Source organism: Danio rerio, chromosome 10, assembly GCF_049306965.1.
Source record: "Danio rerio strain Tuebingen ecotype United States chromosome 10, GRCz12tu, whole genome shotgun sequence".
Lineage (NCBI taxonomy): Eukaryota > Metazoa > Chordata > Actinopteri > Cypriniformes > Danionidae > Danio > Danio rerio.
The window spans coordinates 4441226-4466500 of NC_133185.1; the positions used below are offsets into that span (position 1 = coordinate 4441226).

The 25275-nt window shown below is 41.5% G+C and overlaps 1 protein-coding gene across 4 annotated transcripts in view; it reads left to right on the top strand.

The window, feature by feature from the left end:
• ttc28 (tetratricopeptide repeat domain 28) overlaps positions 1-25275 on the top strand; it is a 501039-nt gene that overhangs the window by 428453 nt on the left and 47311 nt on the right. For all 4 annotated transcript variants that reach the window (XM_073914331.1, XM_073914332.1, XM_073914334.1 and 1 more), the window contains 3 exons: positions 4090-5431; positions 13333-13856; positions 21201-21310. In XM_073914331.1, coding sequence (XP_073770432.1) covers positions 4090-5431; positions 13333-13856; positions 21201-21310 — 1976 coding nt within the window. The remainder of the gene's footprint in view (positions 1-4089; positions 5432-13332; positions 13857-21200; positions 21311-25275) is intronic.

Below are 25275 nucleotides of genomic sequence, written 5' to 3' on the forward strand. Positions count from 1 at the left end.
TGCTGCTGATGCTTGTCAGTGTGGATGGGGTAAAATAGAGACATTGGAAATTGGAGGCGTGATTGCTGAAATTCATGCTAACTTTTTGGGCCTTTTTCCCAAAATCAACTACATAAATTTCAGACTTGCATCCTTTCCTTGTTAGTTCAGACTTTTTATTTACAAGTTTATAACAAACTCCCGAGGATGTGAGGACACGTTGGGCAAATCTTCAAATGTAACAAGTGTAGGCTACTTTTATAAAGTCATTCACCCTAACATCTCAATAATAAAATATTGAATCTTTTTCATTTTTATATTAACAAATTAAACATAACAGACAACAAAAAATGTTAAAGCATCAGTTAGGCCTACAAATTGAGCCTAATTTTCTATTTTCACTTGCTATGTTTCTATCAAAAAATGCAAATAAAATTTATGCGCAAAGTGAATTAATTTCAAGAGGAGCACGTGATAGGATTGACTACAGCTGATCCCTTTTACTAATCACTAACTAGCCAATCGGATCATTCCAAATGTAATATAAATCCAGCCTATATTTCATTCCTCATCTTTGTTTTGGAAATCCCCCCCCCCAAACCAATCCACCCCTTCTCCTCAACTCTAAGTTCGGGCGACACGGTGGCTCAGGGGCTAGCACTGTTGCCCCTGGTCGTTGATTTAAACGCTAGCTGAGCCAGTCCACACTCTCTATGTGGAGTTTGCATGTTCTCCCCATGTTCGTGTGGGTTTTCCCTGTACTCCGGGTTCCTCCTACAGGCAAAAACATGCAACAAAAGTTAAAGTCACAAGCACCTGCTACTTGTTGGCGGCATCGAGCCAACGGTCTATTCTTGGGAAGTTATCGAGAACTACCTGATCACGTATTCCTCCTAATGGGATGCCTATTGACTAGGCGGGAGCCTTGGGCTCATCTATTTCTGAGGTCAGGGTTCTCTATCAGGACAGCATGCCAAACCTGCTAAAACAGTCAAGCATTATCTAAGTGTAAACTCTTGAAAATGGAATATCGCAGTCCAAAGACATGCGGTACAGGTGAATTGGGTAGGCTAAATTGTCCGTAGTGTATGAATGTGTGTGGATATTTCCCAGAGATGGGTTGCGGCTGAAAGGGCATCCGCTGCGTAAGAATGTGCTGGATAAGTTGGTGGTTCATTCCGCTGTGGCAACCCCGGTTAAATAAAGGGAGTAAGCCGACAAGAAAATGATTGAATGAATTTTATTGTGAATTATTTTAAGGATCTGTAAGATAATTATTGTTCAATTTAATTAACATGATGTAAATAAATAAAGAATGAATGTAGAATGAATAAAATATAAGTGCTGTTAACAAACTACTTCCAAACGTTTCTTCCTATAGATTGTGCTTATTTATTTGTTTGTTTGTTCATCGTTTTATATAAGCATTTAACTTTATTTTAAATTTCAAGCCATGAAGCATACCACCAGGGGGCACTCAGCGTATTAACTAGTGTAACGACGACTGTAGGTGATCCATTAATTTAAGTAGTTTATGCTCATAAACACTCCCTACTGTTTGTGAATATTAACAGCAGTCCCTTCTGTTCATTTGCAGACAGTCGGGAGTATTTATGGCCTGGCAGTGTAGAGTTGCTCTGCTCAGCATTTCTGTTTTTAGCTCAAAGTAGTTTTAGTGTTCCCTATTATGTTTTTAGCAGCTACGTTGAACAGAGCCAATATGAAAGTACAAGCAGTACCAGCCATTACAAAACAGACCTGCAGGAGTGTCTTTCTTTCATCACAGGATTTGTGTGTCATGTTTGCTTGCAAGGATTTGTCTTCAAGCTAGCTTCTGTCTCAAGTTTGCTCACTGATAAATGAAGAATCATGGGGTTAAGTATTAATAATTAGCCGCTGAAGACTCGGGCTATTTTAGAGGAAATTTTTGTGAATAGAAAAGAGCTCTAATGGGCCCTCAGTGTCAGGATACCGGTTTGGCACTGGATCTAATTGGATTTACCACATGCTGGTAATCCTGCCTTGGCACATGAGTATTGACACTGAGCAGATGGGCAACCCCTCACCCATTTTGATATCCCCCCATCGCCTCCTGCTTCTCCATGCACAGAAGGACATGCTCGTGGCCTGTGACTCAAACCGAGCGAGCAAGTTCCCTCTAGAAGCCAAGCCACTCTATCAACAATCTCTCTGAAAACTGCTTTCATCTCACATGCTCACGATGTGTTTTCATTGGCGTCCTGTTCCCAGAGCACATTTTCAGGGCAGCCGGCATCTCTGACAATCCCACAAAGGGTCGCCACAGGCTTCCCAGTTTTGCCCAACTGACACGTCTTGTTTTCCCCTCATCCCAGCAGTTTTCCTTATCCCCAGTAGTTACCTCTGGTTTTCAAAGTCAAAGAAACCCTGTTAAAGCCAACTGGTGTGGACCACAATTAAAGTTTCCCATCGCTAGAGCCCTCAAACCCTTTTTCCATCAAAAGTAATCATTAGCCGTTTTCCTTGCCTGTTCCTCTACTTTCCCCCACATACTCTACTGGAACTGGAGAGGAGGGGATATAATGTTATGACGGTAATGATCATTTTGTGGAAAAGTGGCGAGACAACATTAGGGGGACCTAAAATTTGCAAGAGTCTCCCAGGACTGAGCAGATCTGACTGTTTTGTTTGCCTTTGCCTCATATCGGCATATCTATAGGGCGCAGAACTTTGATTATCTTCCATCAAGACTAGATCAGATCTCCTTTATTTAATTAAAAGATACTTCTACAAGCGTCAGTGGATTTTCCTCAGATCTTATTTCCTTTTTTTCATTTGGATGATCTGCTTAAGGTATGTTATAGTTTAGGGCTTTCTAAAATATAAAGTTAATCTTTAGCCTCTTTAACAGATGAAGAGGGATGCAGATTTCCATGGAGGTTAATGGTCGTGCCTCACAGACTTCAACGCATGGGAACCTGGCTGTGGCATACCAGGCTCTGGGTGCACACGATCGAGTGTTGCAACATTACCAGAATCATTTGAACATTGCTCGAGAGTTGAGGGACATCCAGAGTGAGGCTAGGGCTTTGGGTGACCTTTGATTTTCTTGCATCAAGACTAGATCAGATCTCCTTTTTTTAAATTAAAAGATACTTCTACAAGTGTCAGTGGATTTTCCTCAGATCTTATTTTATTTTATTTTTTCATTTGGATGGTCTGCTTAGGGTACGTTATAGTACAGGGCTTTCTAAAATGTAAAGTTAATCTTTAGCCTCTTTAACAGATGAAGAGGGATGCAGATTTCCATGGAGGTTAATGGTCGTGCCTCACAGGCTTCAACGCATGGGAACCTGGCTGTGGCATACCAGGCTCTGGGTGCACACGATCGAGTGTTGCAACATTACCAGAATCATTTGAACATTGCTCGAGAGTTGAGGGACATCCAGAGTGAGGCTAGGGCTTTGGGTGACCTTTGATTTTCTTGCATCAAGACTAGATCAGATCTCCTTTTTTTTAATTAAAAGATACTTCTACAAGTGTCAGTGGATTTTCCTCAGATCTTATTTTATTTTATTTTTTCATTTGGATGGTCTGCTTAGGGTATGTTATAGTTCAGGGCTTTCTAAAATGGAAAGTTAATCTTTAGCCTCTTTAACAGATGAAGAGGGATGCAGATTTCCATGGAGGTTAATGGTCGTGCCTCACAGGCTTCAACGCTTTGGAACCTGGCTGTGGCGTACCAGGCTCTGGGTGCACACGATCGAGCGTTGCAACATTACCAGAATCATTTGCACATTGCTCGAGAGTTGAGGGACATCCAGAGTGAGGCTAGGGCTTTGGGTGACCTTTGATTTTCTTGCATCAAGACTAGATCAGATCTCCTTTTTTTAATTAAAAGATACTTCTACAAGCGTCAGTGGATTTTCCTCAGATCTTATTTCCTTTTTTTCATTTGGATGATCTGCTTAGGGTATGTTATAGTTCAGGGCTTTCTAAAATGTAAAGTTAATCTTTAGCCTCTTTAACAGATGAAGAGGGATGGAAGATATCGAAAAGCCATTTCGGTTACGCCTTGAAGCATGATAAGCACAATTCAGCTGAATGAAATGATTCTTTTCTCCTTTACAGGAATCATTCACCAGATGAAAGGGGACTATGAGACTGCTCTGAAGCTGCACAAGGCTCATCTATCCATTGCCCAGGAGCTAAACGACTACGCTGCCCAAGGCAGAGCCTACGGAAACATGGGCAATGCTTACAATGCCCTCGGTGCTTTTGACCAGGCTGTGCGCTACCATCGACAAGAGCTGCAGATTTCCATGGAGGTTAATGATCGTGCCTCACAGGCTTCAACGCATGGGAACCTGGCTGTGGCATACCAGGCTCTTGGTGCACACGATCGAGCGTTGCAACATTACCAGAATCATTTGAACATTGCTCGAGAGTTGAGGGACATCCAGAGTGAGGCTAGGGCTTTGGGTAACCTGGGTAACTTCCACTGCTCTCGAGGTGAGTTTCCCCAAGCTGTACCCTACTACGAACAGTACTTACGACTTTCGCCGGACTTGCAAGATATGGAGAGTGAAGGCAAGGTCTGTCACAACTTGGGATATGCACACTACTGTCTGGGCAACTTCCAGGAAGCGGTGAAGTACTACGAACAAGACCTGGCACTTGCCAAGGACCTCCATGACAAGCTAAGTCAAGCCAAAGCCTACTGCAATCTGGGCCTGGCCTTCAAGGCACTTGGTGACTACACCAAGGCGGAAGAGTGCCAGAAGTACCTTCTTTCCTTGGCGCAGTCGCTAAACAACTCGCAGGCTCGTTTCCGTGCCTTGGGCAACCTGGGAGATATCTTCCTTTGTAAGAAAGACATTCCTGGCGCTGTTAAGTTTTACGAGCAGCAGTTATCCTTGGCACATAAGGTCAAGGACCGCAAGATGGAGGCGAATGCCTATGCCGCATTGGGAGCTGCCTACCGTATGCTACAGAAGTTTGACAAAGCCTTAGGATACCACACCCAGGAACTAGAGGTGTACCAGGAGCTGGGCGACATCCAGGGAGAGTGCCAGGCTCACGGGCACCTTGCAGCTGTATACATGTCACTTGGGAAGTACACAATGGCGTTCAAATGCTACGAGGAACAGCTTGAGCTCGGCCAACGTCTGAAGGACCCCAGCGTTGAAGCCCAGGTCTATGGTAACATGGGCATCACTAAAATGAACATGGGAGTAATGGAGGAAGCTATTGGATACTTTGAGCAACAGTTGGCAATGTTGCAGCAGCTCAGTGGCAATGAGGCTGTTCTGGACCGTGGTCGGGCCTACGGGAACTTGGGAGACTGCTACGACTCGCTGGGTGATTTCGAAGAGGCAATAAAGTATTATGACCAGTATCTCTCCGTGGCACAAAGCCTCAGCCATATGCAGGACCAGGAGAAGGCATACAGAGGTCTGGGTAATGGACACAGGTAAGAATTCAGTTTTTGTTATATGTTGTTTTAAATTGATGCCAAAGTAAACAATAATCCTTAATAGATTGAAGGTGGATCCCAGCAAGCATTTTTTAAGATGTCTAATAGACGTCTAAACATAGTCCTCTTGGCTAAAACAAGACTAAATTTGGGCTGTCAGTGAATATATAATAGACGTCTAAGTATAGGCCAAAACTAGACTAGTCATCAGATAAACAGAAATCAATGACTACACATATACAGTCTGTCTATTTGACGACTAGTATACATTTGGGATATTCTTAGATGCCTATTAGATTTTCACTGACAGATTTTCAAGTTTAGCCTTGTTTTAGCTAAGCTGTCTACATTTAGAAGTATATTAGACGTCTATTAAACACAAATTGTTTGCTGGGATCAAACCATCTTTGCATGATTGAGTAAAACATATAAATAACTTTAACAGAAGATACAACTGCTTAAAAAGCAACATTGTTAAAAACTTTGTTTTTATAAATTGCATGTTTTACATACATCACGGCACTGACGGATTTTCCCTTCACTATATTTTGTTCACTACTTATTTATTGTTAAACATCAAGTTGAAGGAAAGCTGCCAGTGTCGTCAGACATAATAGGCACTAGACTAGAATGTTATCAAATTTCTTAAGTAAGTTGCATCTGGTTTTATGCACATTTTGATCTTTTTCTTGCCTCAGGTTAAATAGAATTAAGTGAAATATCATTCGTACTTCTTTAAGCAATTGAAATGAATAGTTAACCCAAAATATAAAATCGCATATCATTAACTTTCATATTGTTTTAATCCCTTTTGACTTTGACCTGTGGAGAGACTGTAGGATATATATTGAACAGTGCTTTTGTCCTTACAGTGGAAGTCAAGAGAGATTCAGAAAAAAAATGTAAATATGTGATACATTATAAAAAGTGAAAACCTCGACTTGTTACACTTAAGTGATTTAAGTTTGACCAACTTAATTTATGACAGTTTTCAGTAACAAACTAGGTTAGTTCTTTTAGGTGTGACAAGTTTTAGTAATTTATTTAAGAAACTAGAATGGAAGAGGGCGGCGCAGTAGGTAGTGCTGTCGCCTCACAGCGAGAAGATCACTGGTTCGAGTCTCGGCTGTGTCAGTTGGCGTTTTTGTGTGGAGTTTGCATGTTCTCCCCGCGTTTGCGTGGGTTTCCTCTGGGTCCTCTAATTTCCCTAACAGTACAAAGACATGCGGTACAGATGAATTGGGTAGGCTAAATTGTCCGTAGTGAGTGAGTGTGAATGAGTGTGTGTGGATGTTTCCCAGAGATGGGTTGCGGCTGGAAGGGCATCTGCTGCGTAAATTCATGCTGGATAAGTTGGCGGTGAGTTCCGCTCTGGCGACCCCAGATTTATAAAGAGACTAAGCTGGAAAGAAAATAAATAAATGAATGAATGAATCAGTACACACAGTACAAATCATTCAATAAAATATTGTTAACATAATAGTAATAGTTAAAATATTTTATTACATTTCTAATAATTTCCTTTCCATGCCATGTTAATATAATGATAACAATACTTCCTGCACCTTTTGTGTCCAGTACAAGTATTGTTCACTAATAATAGTGAGCAATACTTATACTTGCCATAAATGAATTACTAAAACTTGTTGCACCTAGGCGACTAGGTAGTGCTGTCGCCTCACAGCAGGAAAGTTGCTGGCTCGAGCCTCGGCTGGGTCAGTTGGTGTTTCTGTGTGGAGTTTGCATGTTCTCCCCGTGTTCGCGTGGGTTTCCATCCGGGTCCTCTAGTTTCCCCCACAGGTCCATAAATATGCCGTACAGGTGAATTGGATAGGCTAAATTGTCCATAGTGAATGAGTGTGAATGGATGTTTCCCAGAGATGGGTTGCGGCTGGAAGGGCATCCGCTGCGTAAAACATATGCTGGATAAGTTGACGGTTAGTTACACTGTGGCGACCCCCAGATTTATAAAGGGACTAAGCCGAGAGGAAAATGAATGAATGAATGTTACACCTATTGAAAACTGTCGTAAATTAAGTTTGTTAAACTTAATTCATTTAATTGTAACGTCACCGTAATTCGTTTCAGTTTTCACTCCTTACAGTGTAGTGGATTTTGACGGAATTTTCATTTTTGAGAGAACTATTGCTGTAAATGTTAATGATGACAAGTCTCGGTGTAATGTTGTGTCATTTATTAGCATTTTCAGACATCTGAGTTCGCAAACAGGCCACATGGACATGTTTCAATTTGAGAGAGGTGCTCACTGTGTCAGGGGGCACGTGGAATGACACTGTGGGGTCAGCAGGCAGACACCGAACACTCTCACAACACACAACAGATTGAAAATGCTTTTGTTTTGAATGAGAGCACGACCCCTACCTTCAACACGCATGCTAACATGACAGAGTGGACACGTGGATGCATACAGAATAGATAATTGTTGTGCTTCTCACACACGAGTGTTGGAAGTGTTGCTTGAATCAGCAACATACTGTAATATCTGAAAATAGATAAACATCTTATTTTTTAATTGAATGTTATATAGAATGTTAAATGATATACAGCGTAATTTACTTGTTATGTGTGTGTAACAAAGCCATCATAGGCTCATTCTGAAAACGTAGCCCTATATACATTTCTGGAGATTGTGAATTATGTAGCCAGAAGTACGTATGCCCGTATTTCGTCTTTAAAACGAACACTACAGGGCGGTATGATGCCATTCCTTTACACGCTTACCAGCTTATCTCCGTATTAGAGTTTAGATTCATAATTTAAAATGATCAAGCATTAATTACTTAATTAGCCTAATTGGGTGGAAAGTTATGCCATCATTTGAAATATTATACAAGTATTTTAGCAAAGTCGGCCTAATCAAGACCTGAAGATCTACAACAGATTGAGCTATGAAGTAACTCGGCACTCCTTGTTAGATTTAAAATGTCGTTAGAATTTTTAAAAGATGCTCGCTCAGCTGTTTAACTGTCAGCTTATGATTTGAATACAACGCGGAAGAAAGTAGTTCCTCATACAAAAGGGTTTTTGAGACTCTCCATGTTTTATTTAGTTTTCATATACACAATTATGCCGTTAAACTGTTGTATAAACGGAATATCACACTTGTAGCTAGGCCTGTGGCCTCGCGCCAACGCACGCCTCCCACCAGTGCCGATATACAGCCATATTGCACTGCTACTCATGTGATATTGCTCATATATATATATATATATATATATATATATATATATATATATATATATATATATATATATATATATATATATATATATATATATATTCAAGACACTTCTATACAGCTTAAAGTGACATTTAAAAGCTTTAACAAGCTTAATTGGGTTACCTAGGCAAGTTAGGGTAATTAGGCAAGTTATTGTATAATGATGGTTTGTTCTGTAGACTATCGACTAAAATATTGCTTAAGGGGGCTAATAACATTGACCTTAAAATGGTTTTGCAAGAATTAAAAACTACTTTTATTCTAGCCGAAATAAAACAAATAAGACTTTCTCCAGAAGAAAAAATATTATAGGAAATACTGTGAAAAAATTCTTTGCTCTATTAAACATCATTTCAAGAGTTCACACCTAGCTGATGATCTATAACAGCTTGTTTGGCATGCTGTTCTGGGAGAGAGCCCCGTGCTCAAGGGATCCTCCCGTTGGCAGAGCGAGAGGGGAGCCTGAGCTCGGTGGATCTCAGAACTTCCCGGCTGTGGTAGCTAAGGAAACGAAAGGGTTAGACAAATGCTTGATTGTTATATGTGTTGAATGTCTTTGGATGGTGGGAGGAAACCGGAGAACCCGGGGAAATCCCACGCGGACACGGGGAGAACATACAAACTCCTCACAGAAACGCCCATCGGCTGGCAGTGTTCTTGCTGTGGGGCTCACAGTGCTAACCACTGGGTGGCCGTGCTGCCCGACCAGAGGTAAAGGAGGAGAATGTGGGGGGGTGGGGGGCGGGGGGTCTTCCAAACGAAGATAAAATTAACTGAAAACTGTGGTTATTTATAGTAGCTTATGGTTCATATGATTGGAAGATAGTGATTAGCAAATACGAGACCAGCCGTGATAAATCATAAGCACGTGATCCTCTCGAAATTAGTTTATGAATAAACTTCATAAAATGATTTTGACAGTAGACAGGATCGTTACTGGCCCGATCGGGCCACTGCTGCCTTGTCACTAAAGTTTAATTTGCCTGTGACTATTTGTCAATTGCATGCAAATACAGTTTAAGAATTGAGAAACAGTTTGTGGTTTCAAGCCTTCAAATGCTACCTTCTTGGTTCTTCTTATCTGATTGGATGTTGTGAGCATGTTTTTAGAACAGCGAAGAGACAGCAACATGGCAGTAACATCAAATGATGATGCTAAAGGAAAACATTTGTTTCTAACGTCTTGGAAGCAGACATATACGAGCGTACACCATGACTAAAAAAATTAAGTGATGTACAGTTTGCCGTCAGTTTGGCCGGTCTTTAGCCATCTTTTATTTCAAAACACTTTGAATTAGATTTACAAACATTTTGACACGTTTTTGCTTTATTTGTGGATAAGAAATAGCTTTAATTTTTTTTTTTTGGTGGGGCCAGTGAAAATATTGGCAGGGCAAGTAAAAATCTGAACCACTGGTCCGATTGGGCCAGTAGAAAAAATCCTTAGCGTTGAACCTTGTATATATATATATATATATAAATATTTGTTTTTAATTCCACCTCATAGCCTTATAGAAATCATTCTTAATACACAATACATACGCCAAAGGGAGTTAATATGCGCATGGTTATATGCTTGATATGCAGTCCTCAGCGTGATCCACACCACACATCCATTTTAATTACCACCCAATCAACCCTTTAAGCGTTCCAGCTCCTGTCGCAAACCCTTCGCGGCTTCTGCTTACCTACATTCACCACGAGTATATGGGCATCAAAATATGATGAATGGTTTGCTGCAGGGGCCTGTCAAAGCTCAGCGCTGCGGATTGTGTGGAGAGAACTCACACCGGGCCTGCATTGAGCCAACCTGATCCAATCCAAACCATGCACCATCCTTCCCACAGTCCCATGGGAGAGCAAATTACACACGGCTGTGACAATGCACTTCACAGGAGAGGAGCTTTACCTCAGATAGCGGCGAAGAATCCAACGAGAACCTCATTAAAGGATCGCGTTAAAAGCTATTTGTTTCATTTATATTGAAATGAGGCAGGGCCTTTCAACAAGACTGATGTTGCTGTAATTTCAAGTGACAGGACAACAAGGGGTAATGATGCATCGCTTTTATGCTACCTAAGTAGTGAGCGAGTCCCCGGCCTGTGTGAATTAAGCCTGGTTTTGTTATTCCACAGAGAGCCGGGCTCCTGCGATGGATGAGACCACATTTCTCATTCGAAATGAAGTTGCGTTGGAGCGGTCCTGCCACTCGCGTGCTTCTCGAATAGCTCGTATCGATCTCGAGCACGCAGTCCCCCGTGATTCCCTCACATTTAGTATTTTGGCACTATTAAATTAGACTTGTAGTTTCTCATTTTGAGATTCTGTTTCATGTGAGAAGGCTGCTGTTAAAAGGAATACATACATCTCAGAATGACTTGCTGTTAGCAAGTAAACATCTGGCATGGAATTGGAATTTACATCGCGCTTAGTTTGATTTAAACACACCACCGTCTGGAAGCAGAAACACTCGCAACTAATATCGCAATAAGATGTAGCACCGAGTAAAAATATTCTTTCTTTTTAAAAAGTCTGACTGGATTAAATAGACTTACTTATGCCTGCAACTCTCACATGGTCGCCACTGAAACTAAGTAGAAGACCACATGGGAAAGCTAAGTTGCTGCTGGCAGTGGTGTTAGTGAGACCAGCAGGGGGTGCTCAACCTGCAGCTGTGTGGTAGAGATCTGCGTGGGACTAAATTTTGAATCCCGCACCCGCCAGGTTTTAGCCCGAACCCGACCACTCCCGCTTATTTTCAGCATTTGTTGTCCCGCCGCTCCGTTTTCTACCCGCCGCACCCGTTCCCGCTAATGGACTGGGGGGAGAACAAAACTGAAAACCACCCAGCTATAGAGTACAGACAGCGTATAACACGCTGTCTGTATAAACACACACAAGCACAAGCAAGTGACACACACACACAGACAGCGTCTCGCTCTCTCTTTCATGCACACACACAGAGAGAGAGAGCACAAGCTCTCTCTCTCTCTCATTCGCACGCACACATAGACAGCAACAAACAAGCTAAACGCAGCATCAAGCTGTCTCTTTCACACACATACATACGCATGCTCACTCGCTCGGGAGTGGGGAGTCGGGAGCGATATTGTTGAACTGCCCGCTCCCGTCCAAAATTAAACCCGTTACCGACCACTCCCGCGCAGGGCCGGAGCAAGCTGAACTGCCGCTCTAGGCAAAGGACGGTTATGCCGCCCTCAACCCTAAAGTGAAAGAGAGGGGGGGTGTGGAGGGAGCTGTCGCGGACGCCGCTGCCCTCTTTATTTTGCTGCCCTAGACGCGGATATAACTGAGGGCGCGGGTGGTGAGGGCAGTGTCGCAGACGCCGACCTAGACGCAGATATAACTGAGGGCACGGGTGGTGAGGGCAGTGTCGCAGACGCCGACCTAGACGCGGATATAACTGAGGGCACGGGTGGTGAGGGGTGAGGGTTGTGTCGGGGATGCCGCCCTCTGTATTCTGCCGCCCTAGGCGGCCGCCTAGGTCGCCTCTATGGACGCGCCGGCCCTGCTCACGCGCTTTATTCGGAAATTTATTTATATGCAGACCTCTACTGTGTGGGTCCTAACACCCCAGTCAGGGCTCGAAATCGACTTTCTTACTTGGTAGCACCGGTGCTCCCAACCTGAAATATTTAGGAGCACCAGAAAAAATTTAGGAGCACCCACCAAAAATGAATGATATATATGACAAGTTGTATATTAAGGGATTTATCAATTGGGACTAACAAAACCCAGAAACAACTATCTAACTAATGTTGTGATGACTTAATATTTGTGCAATAATTCCAAAATGAATGAAATATATTATTTATTTATTTATTTTTTTACATCGTCCAGTGGTCAAAAGTTTTGGCACCCCTACACTGTTTTGGGGAAATATCTCTTGTATATCACTATTTTATTCCCGTTTTTTAACATAAAATAAATTATATATATATATATATATATATATATATATATATATATATATATATATATATATATATATATATATATATATATATATACATACATACATATATATATATATATATATATATATATATATATATATATATATATATATATATATATATATGTATGTATGTATGTATGTATATATATATGTATATATGTATGTATGTATATATATATATATATATATATGTATGTATGTATGTATGTATGTATGTATATATATATATATATATATATATATATATATATATATATATATATATATATACATACATACATACATACATACATACATATATATATATATATATATATATATATATATATATATATATATATATATATATATATATATATATATATATATATATATATATATATATATATATATATAAATGGTGATATACAAAAAAAGATATCACACCAGAAGAGTTTAGGGGTGCCAATACTTTTGACCACTGTCTAGGATGTTAAAAAACGGGAATAAAATAGACATACAAGAGATATTTCCCCTGAAAAGTTTAGGGGTGCCAATATTTCTGACCACTGTAAAGGATGAAAACAAAGTACTCAAAATGTCACGCTCAACCTAATTGTTTTACAGTTAGTCCGTCTAAATATTTTGTATCTCCATTGCTCTACTCTGTGTAATATGCTCTTCCGCTTTGTTTATCAGGGCGATGGGGAACCTTCAGCAGTCTCTGGTGTGTTTTGAGAAGCGGTTAGTGGTGGCGCATGAACTTGGAGAGTGTGGGGGAAAAGCTCAAGCTTACGGAGAACTGGGCAGCTTGCACAGCCAGCTGGGGAACTACGAGCAGGCCATCTCATGCCTGGAACGGCAGCTCGGCATCGCCCGCGACACCCAAGATCGATTGCTGGAGGGTGACGCCAGCTGTGGCCTGGGCGCTGTTTATCAGCTGATGGGCGAACACGACACAGCTCTTCAGTTTCACCAACTGGATCTCCAGATCGCAGAAGAGACAGGCAACGCCAGCTGTCAAGGTCGGGCCTACGGTAATCTCGGACTCACTTATGAGTCTCTGGGAAATTTCGAGCGAGCAGTGGTTTACCAGGAGCAGCATCTGAGCATCGCAGCACAGACCAATGACCTGGTGGCCAAAACTCTGGCATACAGCAGCCTGGGACGAACACATCACGCTCTGCAGAACTACTCACAGTCCGTCATGTACCTGCAGGAAGGTAAGAGAGACTCAAAACATGATACATCTTTATTTTATTTCTTTTTAAAGGGCCATGAAACCCCTTTGTTTCAGCAGGGTGTTTTCACACCTCTTCTTTGGAAAAAGTCAGAAAAGTGGGTGTGTCCAGCTCTGTTTAGGGGGGAGTGTCGGAGGAAGAAAAGAGGCATGGTGTGGGAGTGTCTATTTGGGCGCGCTGATTTTCAGAGTCCCACAGGGGACAAAGTGACTGTGTTTACATGGACATCTGTAGTCGAATTATTTGCCAAATTATTAAATGGTGGACTTTAACTGCAGTTTGGCTCTTTCATTCAGGGAATTCATTCATGTCCCTCGCGACAAACGAGATATTTGATTCGAGGAACTGCTGTAAGCGTGTATTTTTTTATGCAATGTTTGATCCCACACGGCAAATGAGAGAAAAAAAATCCTCCGCATTTCCCGGAAACATAGATGCACACGGCAGATAGTGTCAGAAAGCCGCGTGTGTTATTCCGGTCACTAAATGCGGTGAAAATCCTACACGAGTTTGGTTGTGGTGCTAACATGTTTACACTCGGTGCAGTAGTTTATTCGATACAAACAAGCTGAATAAACAAAGAGCACTGGTCGCTCACTTACCAAATCTGTAGACAGGACAATCCACAGCAACTAGAGCCGCGTCTTTATGAAGAGAAGACTACAAGCGAATCCGGATCTCAGCGTTTGCAGATGAGAACAGCTCTCAGGTAAACAATAATCCTCCTTAGACACGTAAGTTTATTGTTGTCGAGCGTCGCGTACACTGTTAATCCACACGTGACTCCAGCTGCGCTCTCACAGAGAGAAAATGAAAACAAAACTTAACTGCAGCAAACTATAAAAGCAACACTTCACGCTTGTTTTGCCAACACAACGTGGCGTGTCTGTCAACAAAACAATGTGACAGTAATGAATATTAATGAAGTTGCACAATAGAGCGCGCTGATTGGTTTGAACCAAGCTTTACTCATGCATTAATGTGGCACACTGTAAGACGTAATAAGACGCACTCTGGCACAGACGTCCAGTCTGCACGCTGGAATACACGCTATTATCTCATCACATTAACACATATACGACTGTCAACAGCTCAAAAAATGTGTTTTGGTGTTTCGTGACCCTTTAACACTAGAACCACAGAGGCCATTTTGACTCATATATATTAACATTAAATGTCGCCTACCAGTTGTTGCCTATTATATGTCTATGGAAGGAATGCGTCAATAGTGCCGCCTTTTTAGTACAGGGTAAAAAAAATCAGATGTTTTACAATTCAGATGTTTAATATTCAAGCTAAGAAATTCAAATTCAAGTTAAGAAATTAAAATTCAAAACATTTTTTTATGGCATATAATATTCAGTTCTATTAACTTACAATTGTTAATAATTCAAATGAACACAACCCAAATTCAGATTGTTTTGGCATATTATTAGCTCCATAATTAGTAAATAGTATTAATATTACATAGGTAAACATTAGGTGAGCAGGTTAAATTGTAACCTGTGTCCTAACAACACGCTGAACGATGAGATTTGCAGTGATGAGCAATTTGGCTGTTTGCACCAGACGAAACACGAAATACAGCTATTCAGAAGCACAGAATAGTGCACTCACTGCACTCCAACAAAAGGATAAGGTTTTTAATCTGATTAATACATATTCAAACTCTAACATTATTATATGTACATGTTGGATGATTAATATTTGTCAACTCGGCTTGAACTGAGTCACTGTTCTGAAGTTCAATTTTACATGTTTTGTATTTTATTTTCAATAATCTGCTGCTGCTTTCAGTAGTTTGGCAATAAATAAAATAAAATTTAATTAAAATAAAATAAAATTAAATAAATGTCATGTAAAATGGCACGCAAACTCACATTATTAGCATTTAACACGGAATAAAACACATGAGGTGATCGTTGTTCACCTGTGAGAAATAGAAGCCGTTACTAAAATATGTATTTCAGGTGTTGGTTAGGACAAAAATTAATTTTAGTATGAAAAATACTTCTTCTATCACGTGGTGTTGCTTTTAATATGAAAACAGTTCAAATCAGCCTTAAATCAAACTCGATAGTCAGGCAAACTCGCATCAATCTGGCAACCTTCACTTACGTGGACTCATCAGAGGAGGAGCCGAGTGAAAATGTGTTTCCATTCAGGGGTGCAGTACCTAATTCAACCACTGGGTGGGTGTCAAACCTACATGCTGCATCTTTAACCCGTTTGTTTATTTAGGTATGGTACTATAGATGATATAGATATAGATCAGCTATAGATCATTTTGCTTATGATTTATTGCGGTATGAACGTAACGTTTAAACTGCAGAGCTCATGTTTACGCATTCAGGAAGACATCTGGTGGTTCGCTCCCACAAGAGGTCATTGAAATTCAGCTCATTTGTTTGGCTCCTGATGCCACACTGAACTGGAGCGCGTTATCAATCGACCGTATGTTGCTATAATAATCCTGTTTGAGATGGATGGATGAGCGCTCTCTCCATGAATTTTCCTCTGGTTTTTGTTGGAAAAAGGCTTGTAGCTGAATCGCTCATGTCTCTCAGTAAAAAAAAAAAGACTGTGTCGTCTCATGCTGGTCTTTCTGGAATGACTTTCTGTCAGCCGTCGGGAACAGAGTGGCTCACGGGCGGCCCGTACGCTCAGTGATGCTCTAATCACCTTCATCCAGGACTTTTGACAATTACCACACTAGTTCCCTCCTGTGAGGAGAATAGGAAAAGGCCAGATAGACGTGGATCCTGTCTCAAAGCCTTTACACCAAAGGCCACTGTGTCCCTCCGTCTGACAGCCAATTAACTAAGAGTGGCGACGACGGACGGGTGGAAAACGCTTACCTCAGTTTGTGGGATTCCAGTTGTGTAGAGGCTGACACATGAAGAACGCTTGAGCGATTTGTTGGTTGTGTGGCTGATAATGAAGCAATTTGATTAGTGCCGCACTGAAATTATGCCTATGCAAAAATATATAGAGTTGAAGTCAGAATTATTAGCCCTCCTGAATTATAAGCCCCATCCCCTCACAAATCAACAGATTTTTTTACTTAACACATTTCTAAACATAATAGTTTTAATCACTCATTTCTAATAACTGATTTATTTTATCTTTGCCATGATGACAGTAAATATTATTTGACTAGATATTTTTCAAGATACTAGTATTCAGTTTAAAGTGACATTTAAAGGCTTAACTAGGTTAGCGAGGTGAGTCAGGGTAGTTAGGCAAGTCATTGTAAGGAAAAAGTGAGGCTGCCTTCAGGCATGTATCAATGTATCTGCATTCAGGCATGTATTCAATGGATTTAGGCATGTAGACATGGTCAAGACCATCTGCTGCAGTTCAAACCGAGCATCAGAATGAGGAAGAGAGGTGATTTAGGTGACTTTGAACGTGGCATGGTTGTTGGTTGGCTCAGAACCTGCTGATCTACTGGGATTTTCATGCGCAACCAAACTAGGGTTTACAGAGAATGATCTGAAAAAGAGAAAATATTCTGTCACACCTGTTGCAGTGCCCTAGTTTGGACACTTGAGGGCACTTGTTTGTTTTGTAGTTTTACTTCATTTCCCATAATCCTTTGTTTCGCTGATTGTGTTATGTTACAGCTGTTTCATGTTTGTTAATTGAGTCCTGTCTTTATAAACCCTCTTGTTCTCTGTTTTAGTTGCCTTAGGATTATGTCACGAGTGGGGGAGAATCACACAACGCAAAAAATCCAAGTGCAGCAATTATAACAAAGACTAAGGTTTCCAAAAAGACAAAGTTTGCCAAAAGATAAAGGTTTCCAAAACTTGCACAGAACTAAAAGCAGGATGCAAATCTAGTCCAAACGAGAGAACAAGCAAAAAATCAAAAAAACGAGTAGATACAAAAAACAGGGTAGGAGTGCTAAAGAAAACAAACCCAAAACAGGAATCCAAGAATTATCAAAATACAAAAACTAGATTACCAGACGTAAGGGGCTATCAAAATCCTAAGGCAACTAAAACAGAGAACAAGAGGGTTTATAAAGACAGGACTAAATTAACAAACAGGAAACAGCTGTAACATAACACAATCAGTGATACAAAGGGTTATGGGAAATGAAGTGAAACTACAAAACAAACAAGTGCCCTCAAGTGTCTAAACTAGGGCACTGCAACAGGTGTGACAATATTCAGTGAGCGGCAGTTCTGTGGACGCAAATGCCTTGTTGATGCCAGAGGTCAGAGGCAACAGTGACTCAAATAATCACTCATTACAACCTAGGTTTGCAGAAGAGCATCTATGAACGCACAACACGTCCAACCTTGAGGCAGATGGGCTACAGCAGCAGAAGACCACACCGGGTGCCACTTCTGTCAGCTAAGAACAGGAAACTGAGGCTACAATTTACACAGGCTCACCAAAACTGGGCAATAGAGGATTGGAGAAACTTGCCTGGTCTGATGAGTCTCGATTTCTGCTGCGAAATTCGGATGGTCGGGTCAGAATTTGGCATTAACAACATGAAAGCATGGATCCGTCCTGCCTTGTATCATTGTTCAGGCTGCTGCTGGTGTAATGGTGTGGGGGATATTTTCTTGGCACACTTTGGGCTCATTAGTACCAATTGAGCATCGTGTCAACGCCACAGCCTACCTGAGTATTGTTGCTGACCATGTCCATTTCTTTATGACCACTGTGTCTCCATCTTCTGATGGCTACTATCAGCAGGAGAACGTGTCATATCATAAAGCGCAAATCATCTCAGACTGATTTCTTGAACATGTCAATGAGTTCCCTGTACTCAAATGGCCTCCACAGTCACCAGATCTCAATCCAATAGAGCATCTTTGGGATGTGGTGGAACGGGAGATTCGCATCATGGATGTGCAGCCGACAAATCTGCGTGACGCTATCATGCCAATGTGGAGCAAAAGCTCTGAGGAATATTTCCAGTACCCTGTTGAATCTCTGCCACAAAAGATTAAGGCAGTTCTGAAGACTAAATGGGTTCCAACCTGGTACTAGTAAGGTGTACCTAATAAAGTGGCCGGGGTAAAGTGTAGCCTATTACAGGTTCATGTTGAATGTATGTAAAATCAACATTGTTTACCAATTAGACACATTACTTGACTAAATGCTTTGTGTATGTATTATAGTTCAGAGGCATGTACTAGAGTGTGGTCGTGTAGAAGGCGAGTGCTTTACTGAACGTTTCTACTGTCTCGGGTTTGAACTTCACCGAGACAGAGGAATCAAAGTGGGATTGAGACGGCGATTAAAGTCTGTGTTGAATGAAAAAAGAAATCATTTCTGAGGCTTTTCTTTAGATCAGCGCCTGATGAGACCTAAATACCAGCATGTCCCGACAGCCATGTCAAAGTTTGATGATGAAAATCATAAAAACACAAAGAATGAAAAGGAAAGGAGGAGGGAAAAGACAAAGGGAATGTTTCGGAGGCTGTTATTTTAGGATGATTAATTGCAGCGCGCTTGAAATATGGATTTAAATACAAGACAGATACAGTACGAGAGCCGTTTTAAACGGATTTCAGCCACTCCTGCCTTCAATCGCAGAGAGTTTTGATTATTCTTTTATTGGAGGAACAGTTCAGCCAACAAAAGAAATTTCAAGTCTTTACAAAGCCATATGATTTTCTTTCCTCCAAAGATAACAGCATAAGATCTGGGCGAGAAATCAAAGCATACCGTATACAATAGCTGTTTCTCAATTACAAGAACGCAGAGAACGGACTTGTGTTCTTGTGGAGAGCGGTCTTGCCAGGTGTCCTCGGAAGAACGAACTCAGGAGACCGCGAGGGCAGAGAACGCGTCCTTTGAGAATTGAGATGCTGCGTTCTTCCCAATGACTGTAAAAAATATGGACGACGCGACAGCCCTTTTTCCCATTGAACGCCTTGAGGGCAAAACGCCTGCTTGACGGGCACAAACTGTCGCAAAAGACTGCTGAAATTGGAGCCAGACATGCGCAGAAAGATTGTCTGATGGAGCCAGAGGAGGAGCCGCGAGTCAAGCTTCCAATCAAACGCTTTATGTAAAATCAACTACGCCCCCCGAACTTCTCAGCATGCGTTTGCTGTCATATCAACACAAATGGATGTAATAACGTTAACAAATATGAGGGTTTTATATATTCAATCGCGCCAGCTCCAGGCCGCAGCGCATAACTTACTCGCGGCGTCGCGGGCTAATTCCGGCTCGCATGCGGCAGCGCCTGCTCGCTCGGCCGCCGCATCTGGCTCGATTGACTCGGGCTGGAATTGGGTAGTGAGTCCAGGCATCCGGAGTAGGTCCAGCAGAGGTAACATTAGTCAGTCTGAGCTCTAAGAGATAAGTCTCCGGCAGGCGAGAATCTAGCCGGAACTGTGTTTTGCTATCTGGGTGGCTAGGCGTGTATCAGCAAACTAATAAAGCCCGAAAAAAGCCCTGAACTTAGCGAATAAACAGTGTTCCACCAGGTTCATGTATGTCAGAAACTATAGTTTACTGCTGAACTCATTTTGTCATGGTAAAATAACACAGAAATCGAATAATAACATTTCAGTCTACTTCAGTCTCCTGCCGAAGCTCAGACGCGCTGCTTTGAGAAACTGTCAATCACAGCTGTCAATCACGATGACACGCCCAGCATTAAATTACTGCTAAAAACAAACTGTTTACAAAAATGAAGATCTGCACCTATTTCAGCACAATAACCAGTGCCTTAATCGACCAGAACTATCTTTCGGGACATTTTATTGCAAGTGTAATATTTTTTTTATTTGGGCTCAAGTCTCCTTCATTAACACGGAGGAGGCGGGCTTTATGACTTGTACTGCAGCCAGCCCCCAGGGGGCGATCTAACGGCCGAAACCTTCACTCAAACGTAGGCTTGCGGCACACTTGGTTCTTCCTAATGGTCACATGACCTTCACGTGTTTTAAATGGTAAATTATTTAATGATGCTGCACACTGGTGGTGGTGTGGAGAGACCAGCCCTCATGATTGTGAAGCGCTTTGGGTGTATGGCCATACACAATAAATGCACTATATAAATACACATTACATTACATTACATTACATAACCTAATATTAACGTCTTATGATGCTGTGTGCCTGCTGGGCAATAACGAAATGCACTACAGAATGTTACGTTTACACACACATGCACAAATTACATGTAAATGCATCGGCTTTTAACAGTGTCATACTCAGTACTCACTACTCTTGAGTACTTTTGAAATGTCATTTCATGGTGGTACTTTTTTTAAATGCCAAATACATAACGCTGGAGATGCTCAGAAGTATTCGTCTGTAACCGAATGTGTGTGTGTCTTTCAGGTCTGCGTCTCGCCGAGCAGCTGGGTCGTCGGGAGGACGAGGCCAAAATCCGACACCGTCTGGGTCTCTCGCTGTGGGCCAGTGGCAATCTGGAGGAATCCCAGCACCAGGTAGAACAAACACACAGACACACACACACAAACACAGCCAATTTACCGCAGTCTTCGCACAGATGCACAGGACCCTCATGAATGCTCTTCTTGACAGAGCTCCACTGCCTCTGCTTCTTCTAATGATGTGCCTGTAGGCGGATGCGCGCATGTGTGTGTGTGTTGGATGTTTGTGGACTTGTCATCTCCAACGGACTCTTTGCTTGTGACTTCATCATTGTGTGAGACAAACAAAGAGGCCGAATTCGATGTTCAGAGAGTCTGCACAAACACACACTCTCTACGTTCAGGCCCTAATTGATTCAGTTCTGTCAGCTGAAATGAGACCCCCGTCATCAGCGAGCACTGCAGCTCATGGTTTGTTTGAGGAATCTCTGCTAGGCTTTGCGTCACTGAGGATTTGGATGTAGGATTGGATCATATTAGCTAATTATATTGGTTCACTTCAGCGAATTGATTCATTGATTCATTTGAGTCACTCAAAGCTGCACTGAGCCATGAGTTGCACCCATCCCTACTGAAAAATCCAGCTTATACCAGCCTAGGATGGTTAGCTGGTTTTAGCTAGTCGACCAGCCTGGTTTTAGAGGGGTTTTGGCCACCTCCAGGCTGTTTTTCAGCCATTTCCAACCTGGTTTTAGCTGGACAGGCTGGGAGATGACCAGCTAAAACCAGCTTGACCAGCCTAGCCAGACTGGGAGCCCAGCCAAAACCAGCTATGTCCAGCTAAAACCAGACTGGTGAAGCTGGTTTAAGCTGGTCACTTTACAGCCTGTCCAGCTAAGACTGCAAATGGCTGAAAACCAGCCTGGAAGTGGCCAAAACCTTTCTAAAACCAGGCTGGTCGACCAGCTAAAACCAGTCAACCATCCTGGGCTGGTATAAGCTGGATTTTTCAGCAGGGAAATGAATGACGTATATGGTAATTGTTTCCTAAATAGTGCCCTAAATGCATGCTATGAGTTAATAAATAAAGAGAGCTTTTTACATCAATGGTTCATCCGGATTTGCCACTCGTCTCCTTTTAAAAAAGACGCGGTTCAATATGTTTTGAATGTTCTGTCTCCGCAGATTTGGTAAGTGTGTGATCAGTGTTCTTTGATTATGTTTATTCAGAGGCAAAGTTAGTATGGTCAGCATTACTCTTTCAGTTTTTAAAGACACACCTTAGTTAAATCACTACAATATTATGAGCTGGAAGCTGTAATTGCTGCTCTCCGAATGTAACCATGTAAACACCTCAATCAAACTATTACCGTTGTGTAGAATTTTCGCCGTATTTTGTGACAGGATAGTCTATACACGCACGGCTTTCTGATGCTACCTACCGAGTGCTCGATTTATCCGCGCGTTCCCAGCATTAAATGTTTATTTTACAATAGTTTTGTAAAATAGTTTTATTTTTGTAATAGTTTTTACAAAATAGTTTTTAGTTATTACTAAAAAAATAGCTATAGTTTTGTTTACCAGTTGTTTTGTATTATAGAACTTAATAATGAATGTTCATGAGTTTCTTTAAGTGAAGTTTTTAAACTCATTTCGAGAGGAGCACGTGATATAATTGACAGCAGCTGGCCACCTATCTACACTCATTAGTTAGCCAATCAGATCTATCCTAACCCACTATAAGTAGCCTAGCTAGACATTACTCCCTTATCTGCGTTTTCCGAAGAAACCCCCCATCCACCCCTTTCTCCTCCTTTTCTCCTTTACAAAAAGGGGAGCTCTCGAGAACCACCTGATCTCGTACTCCCCTCACATGCTCTATGGACCTGGCGGGAGCCCTGGGCTCAACTATCTCCAAGCTCAGGGTTCTCTCCCGGGACTGCATGCCAAACCTGCTTACAGCGGTCAAGCAATATCTAAGTGTGAACTCTTGAAACATGCTTTTAAATGATGCTTCATGTTTTAATATGGAAATTATTTATAAATCACTTTTTTATTTTTAAATACCTTTGTTATTTTATTTTACTTTTATTTTTATTTATTTTCATAGATATTATGAAGGAATAAAGGAATAAAGAAGGAGTTGTTCGACCCTTCTGTACCTTTTTTTATGAGAACAATTGTGTTACTTCATTTCAGTTGTACCATAAAAGGTACAGAACAGTTTCGTAAAAGGTTTTTCTGTACCATATCGGGTACAACTTGTACAAAGATACAAAACTATTCCTTAAGGAACATTATTTGTACCACCGTGTACCTTTTTTTCTGAGAGTGTATAATACAATACTTTGTTTATCCATGTAAAACTTTAGAAAATGAAAAACAGTAGTGGCGACGCATTTGTAATATAATTACAAATTAGTGATAAATAGCTTGTAGGCGGCGGGCACATATTTGTCAAAAACAAATCTGCGTCTTTTCTTGTTAAGGAAATTGAGAAAAGTTGTGTTCGCCCGTGTGTTGTGCTTGCTAAGAGTTTAGGTTAAGGGTTATGAGTATTTTAGTGTATGATGTAGTGGGATAAAGTTGGGATAGATAAATCAAAAATTTAAGAGTTTAAAGGATGGTAAAGGGCGAAGCAGTGGCGCAGTAGTGCTGTCGCCTCACATCAAGAAGGTCGCTGGGTCGCTGGTTCGAGCCTCGGCTCAGTTGGAGTTTCTGTGTGGAGTTTGCATGTTCTCCCTGCATTTGTGTGGGTTTTCACCTGGTGCTTCGGTTTACCCCACAGTCCAAAGACATGTGGTAAAGGTGAATTTGGGTATTCTAATTTGTCCGTAGTGTATGAGTGTGTGTGTGTGAATGTGTGTGTGGATGTTTCCCAGAGATGGGTTGCGGCTGGAAGGGCATCCGCTACTTAAAGGGCCATGAAACCCCCTCGTTTCAGCAGGGTGTTTTCACACCTCTACTTTGGAAAAAGTCAGAAAAGTGGGCGTGTCCAGCTCTGTTTAGGGGGGAGTGTCGGAGGAAGAAAAGTGGAATGGTGTGGGAGTGTCTATTTGGGCACGCGCGAGTTTCAGACTCAGAATACACACAAACACACACACAGTAAAAAGTGATGGTGTTTAACCTACATGGACTTCTGTAGTCGAATTATTTGCCAAATTATTAAATGTTGGACTTTAACTGCAGTTTGGCTCTTTCATTCAGGGAATTCATTCATGCGCCTCGCGACAAACGAGATATTTGATTCGAGGAACTGCTTTAAGCGTGTATTTTTCATGCAATGTTTAAACCCACACTGCAAATGAGAGAAAAAAAACCTCCGCATTTCTCGGACACTTAGATGCACACGGCAGGTAGCGTCAGAAAGCCGCGTGTGTTATTCCGGTCACTAAATGCGGTGAAAATCCTACACGAGGTTAAAGTTTGGTTGTGGTGCTAACATGTTTACACTCGGTGCAATGGTTAACTTAGTTCGATAGGAACAAACTGAATAAACAAAGAGCACTGGTCGCTCACTTACCAAATCTGTAGAGACAGGACAATCACCAGCAACTAGAGCCGCGTCTTTATTAAGAGGAGACTACAAGCGAATCCGGATCTCAGCGTTTGCAGATGAGAACAGCTCTCAGGTAAACAATGTTCCTCCTTAGACACGTAAGTTATTGTTGTCGAGCGTCGCGTACACTGTTAATCCACACGTGACTCCAGCTGCGCTCTCTCAGAGAGAAAATGAAAACAAAACTTCACTGCAGCAAACTATAAAAGCAACACTTCGCTTGTTTTGCCAACACAACGTGGTGTGAGTGTCGTCTAAACAGTGTGACAGTAATGAATATTAATGAAGTTGCACAATAGAGCGCGCTGATTGGTTTGAACCAAGCCCTACTCATGCATTAATGCAGCACACTGTAAGACGTAATAAGACACACTCTGGCTCAGACGTCCAGTCTGCACGCTGGAATACACGATAATATCTCATCGCCGTGACGCAGCTTCAAAAATTCGTTTCAAACCGGAAGTACGAATTTGCTTGAAATAACGCAAAACAACCAATTCACACTTTTTAGTGAAATATA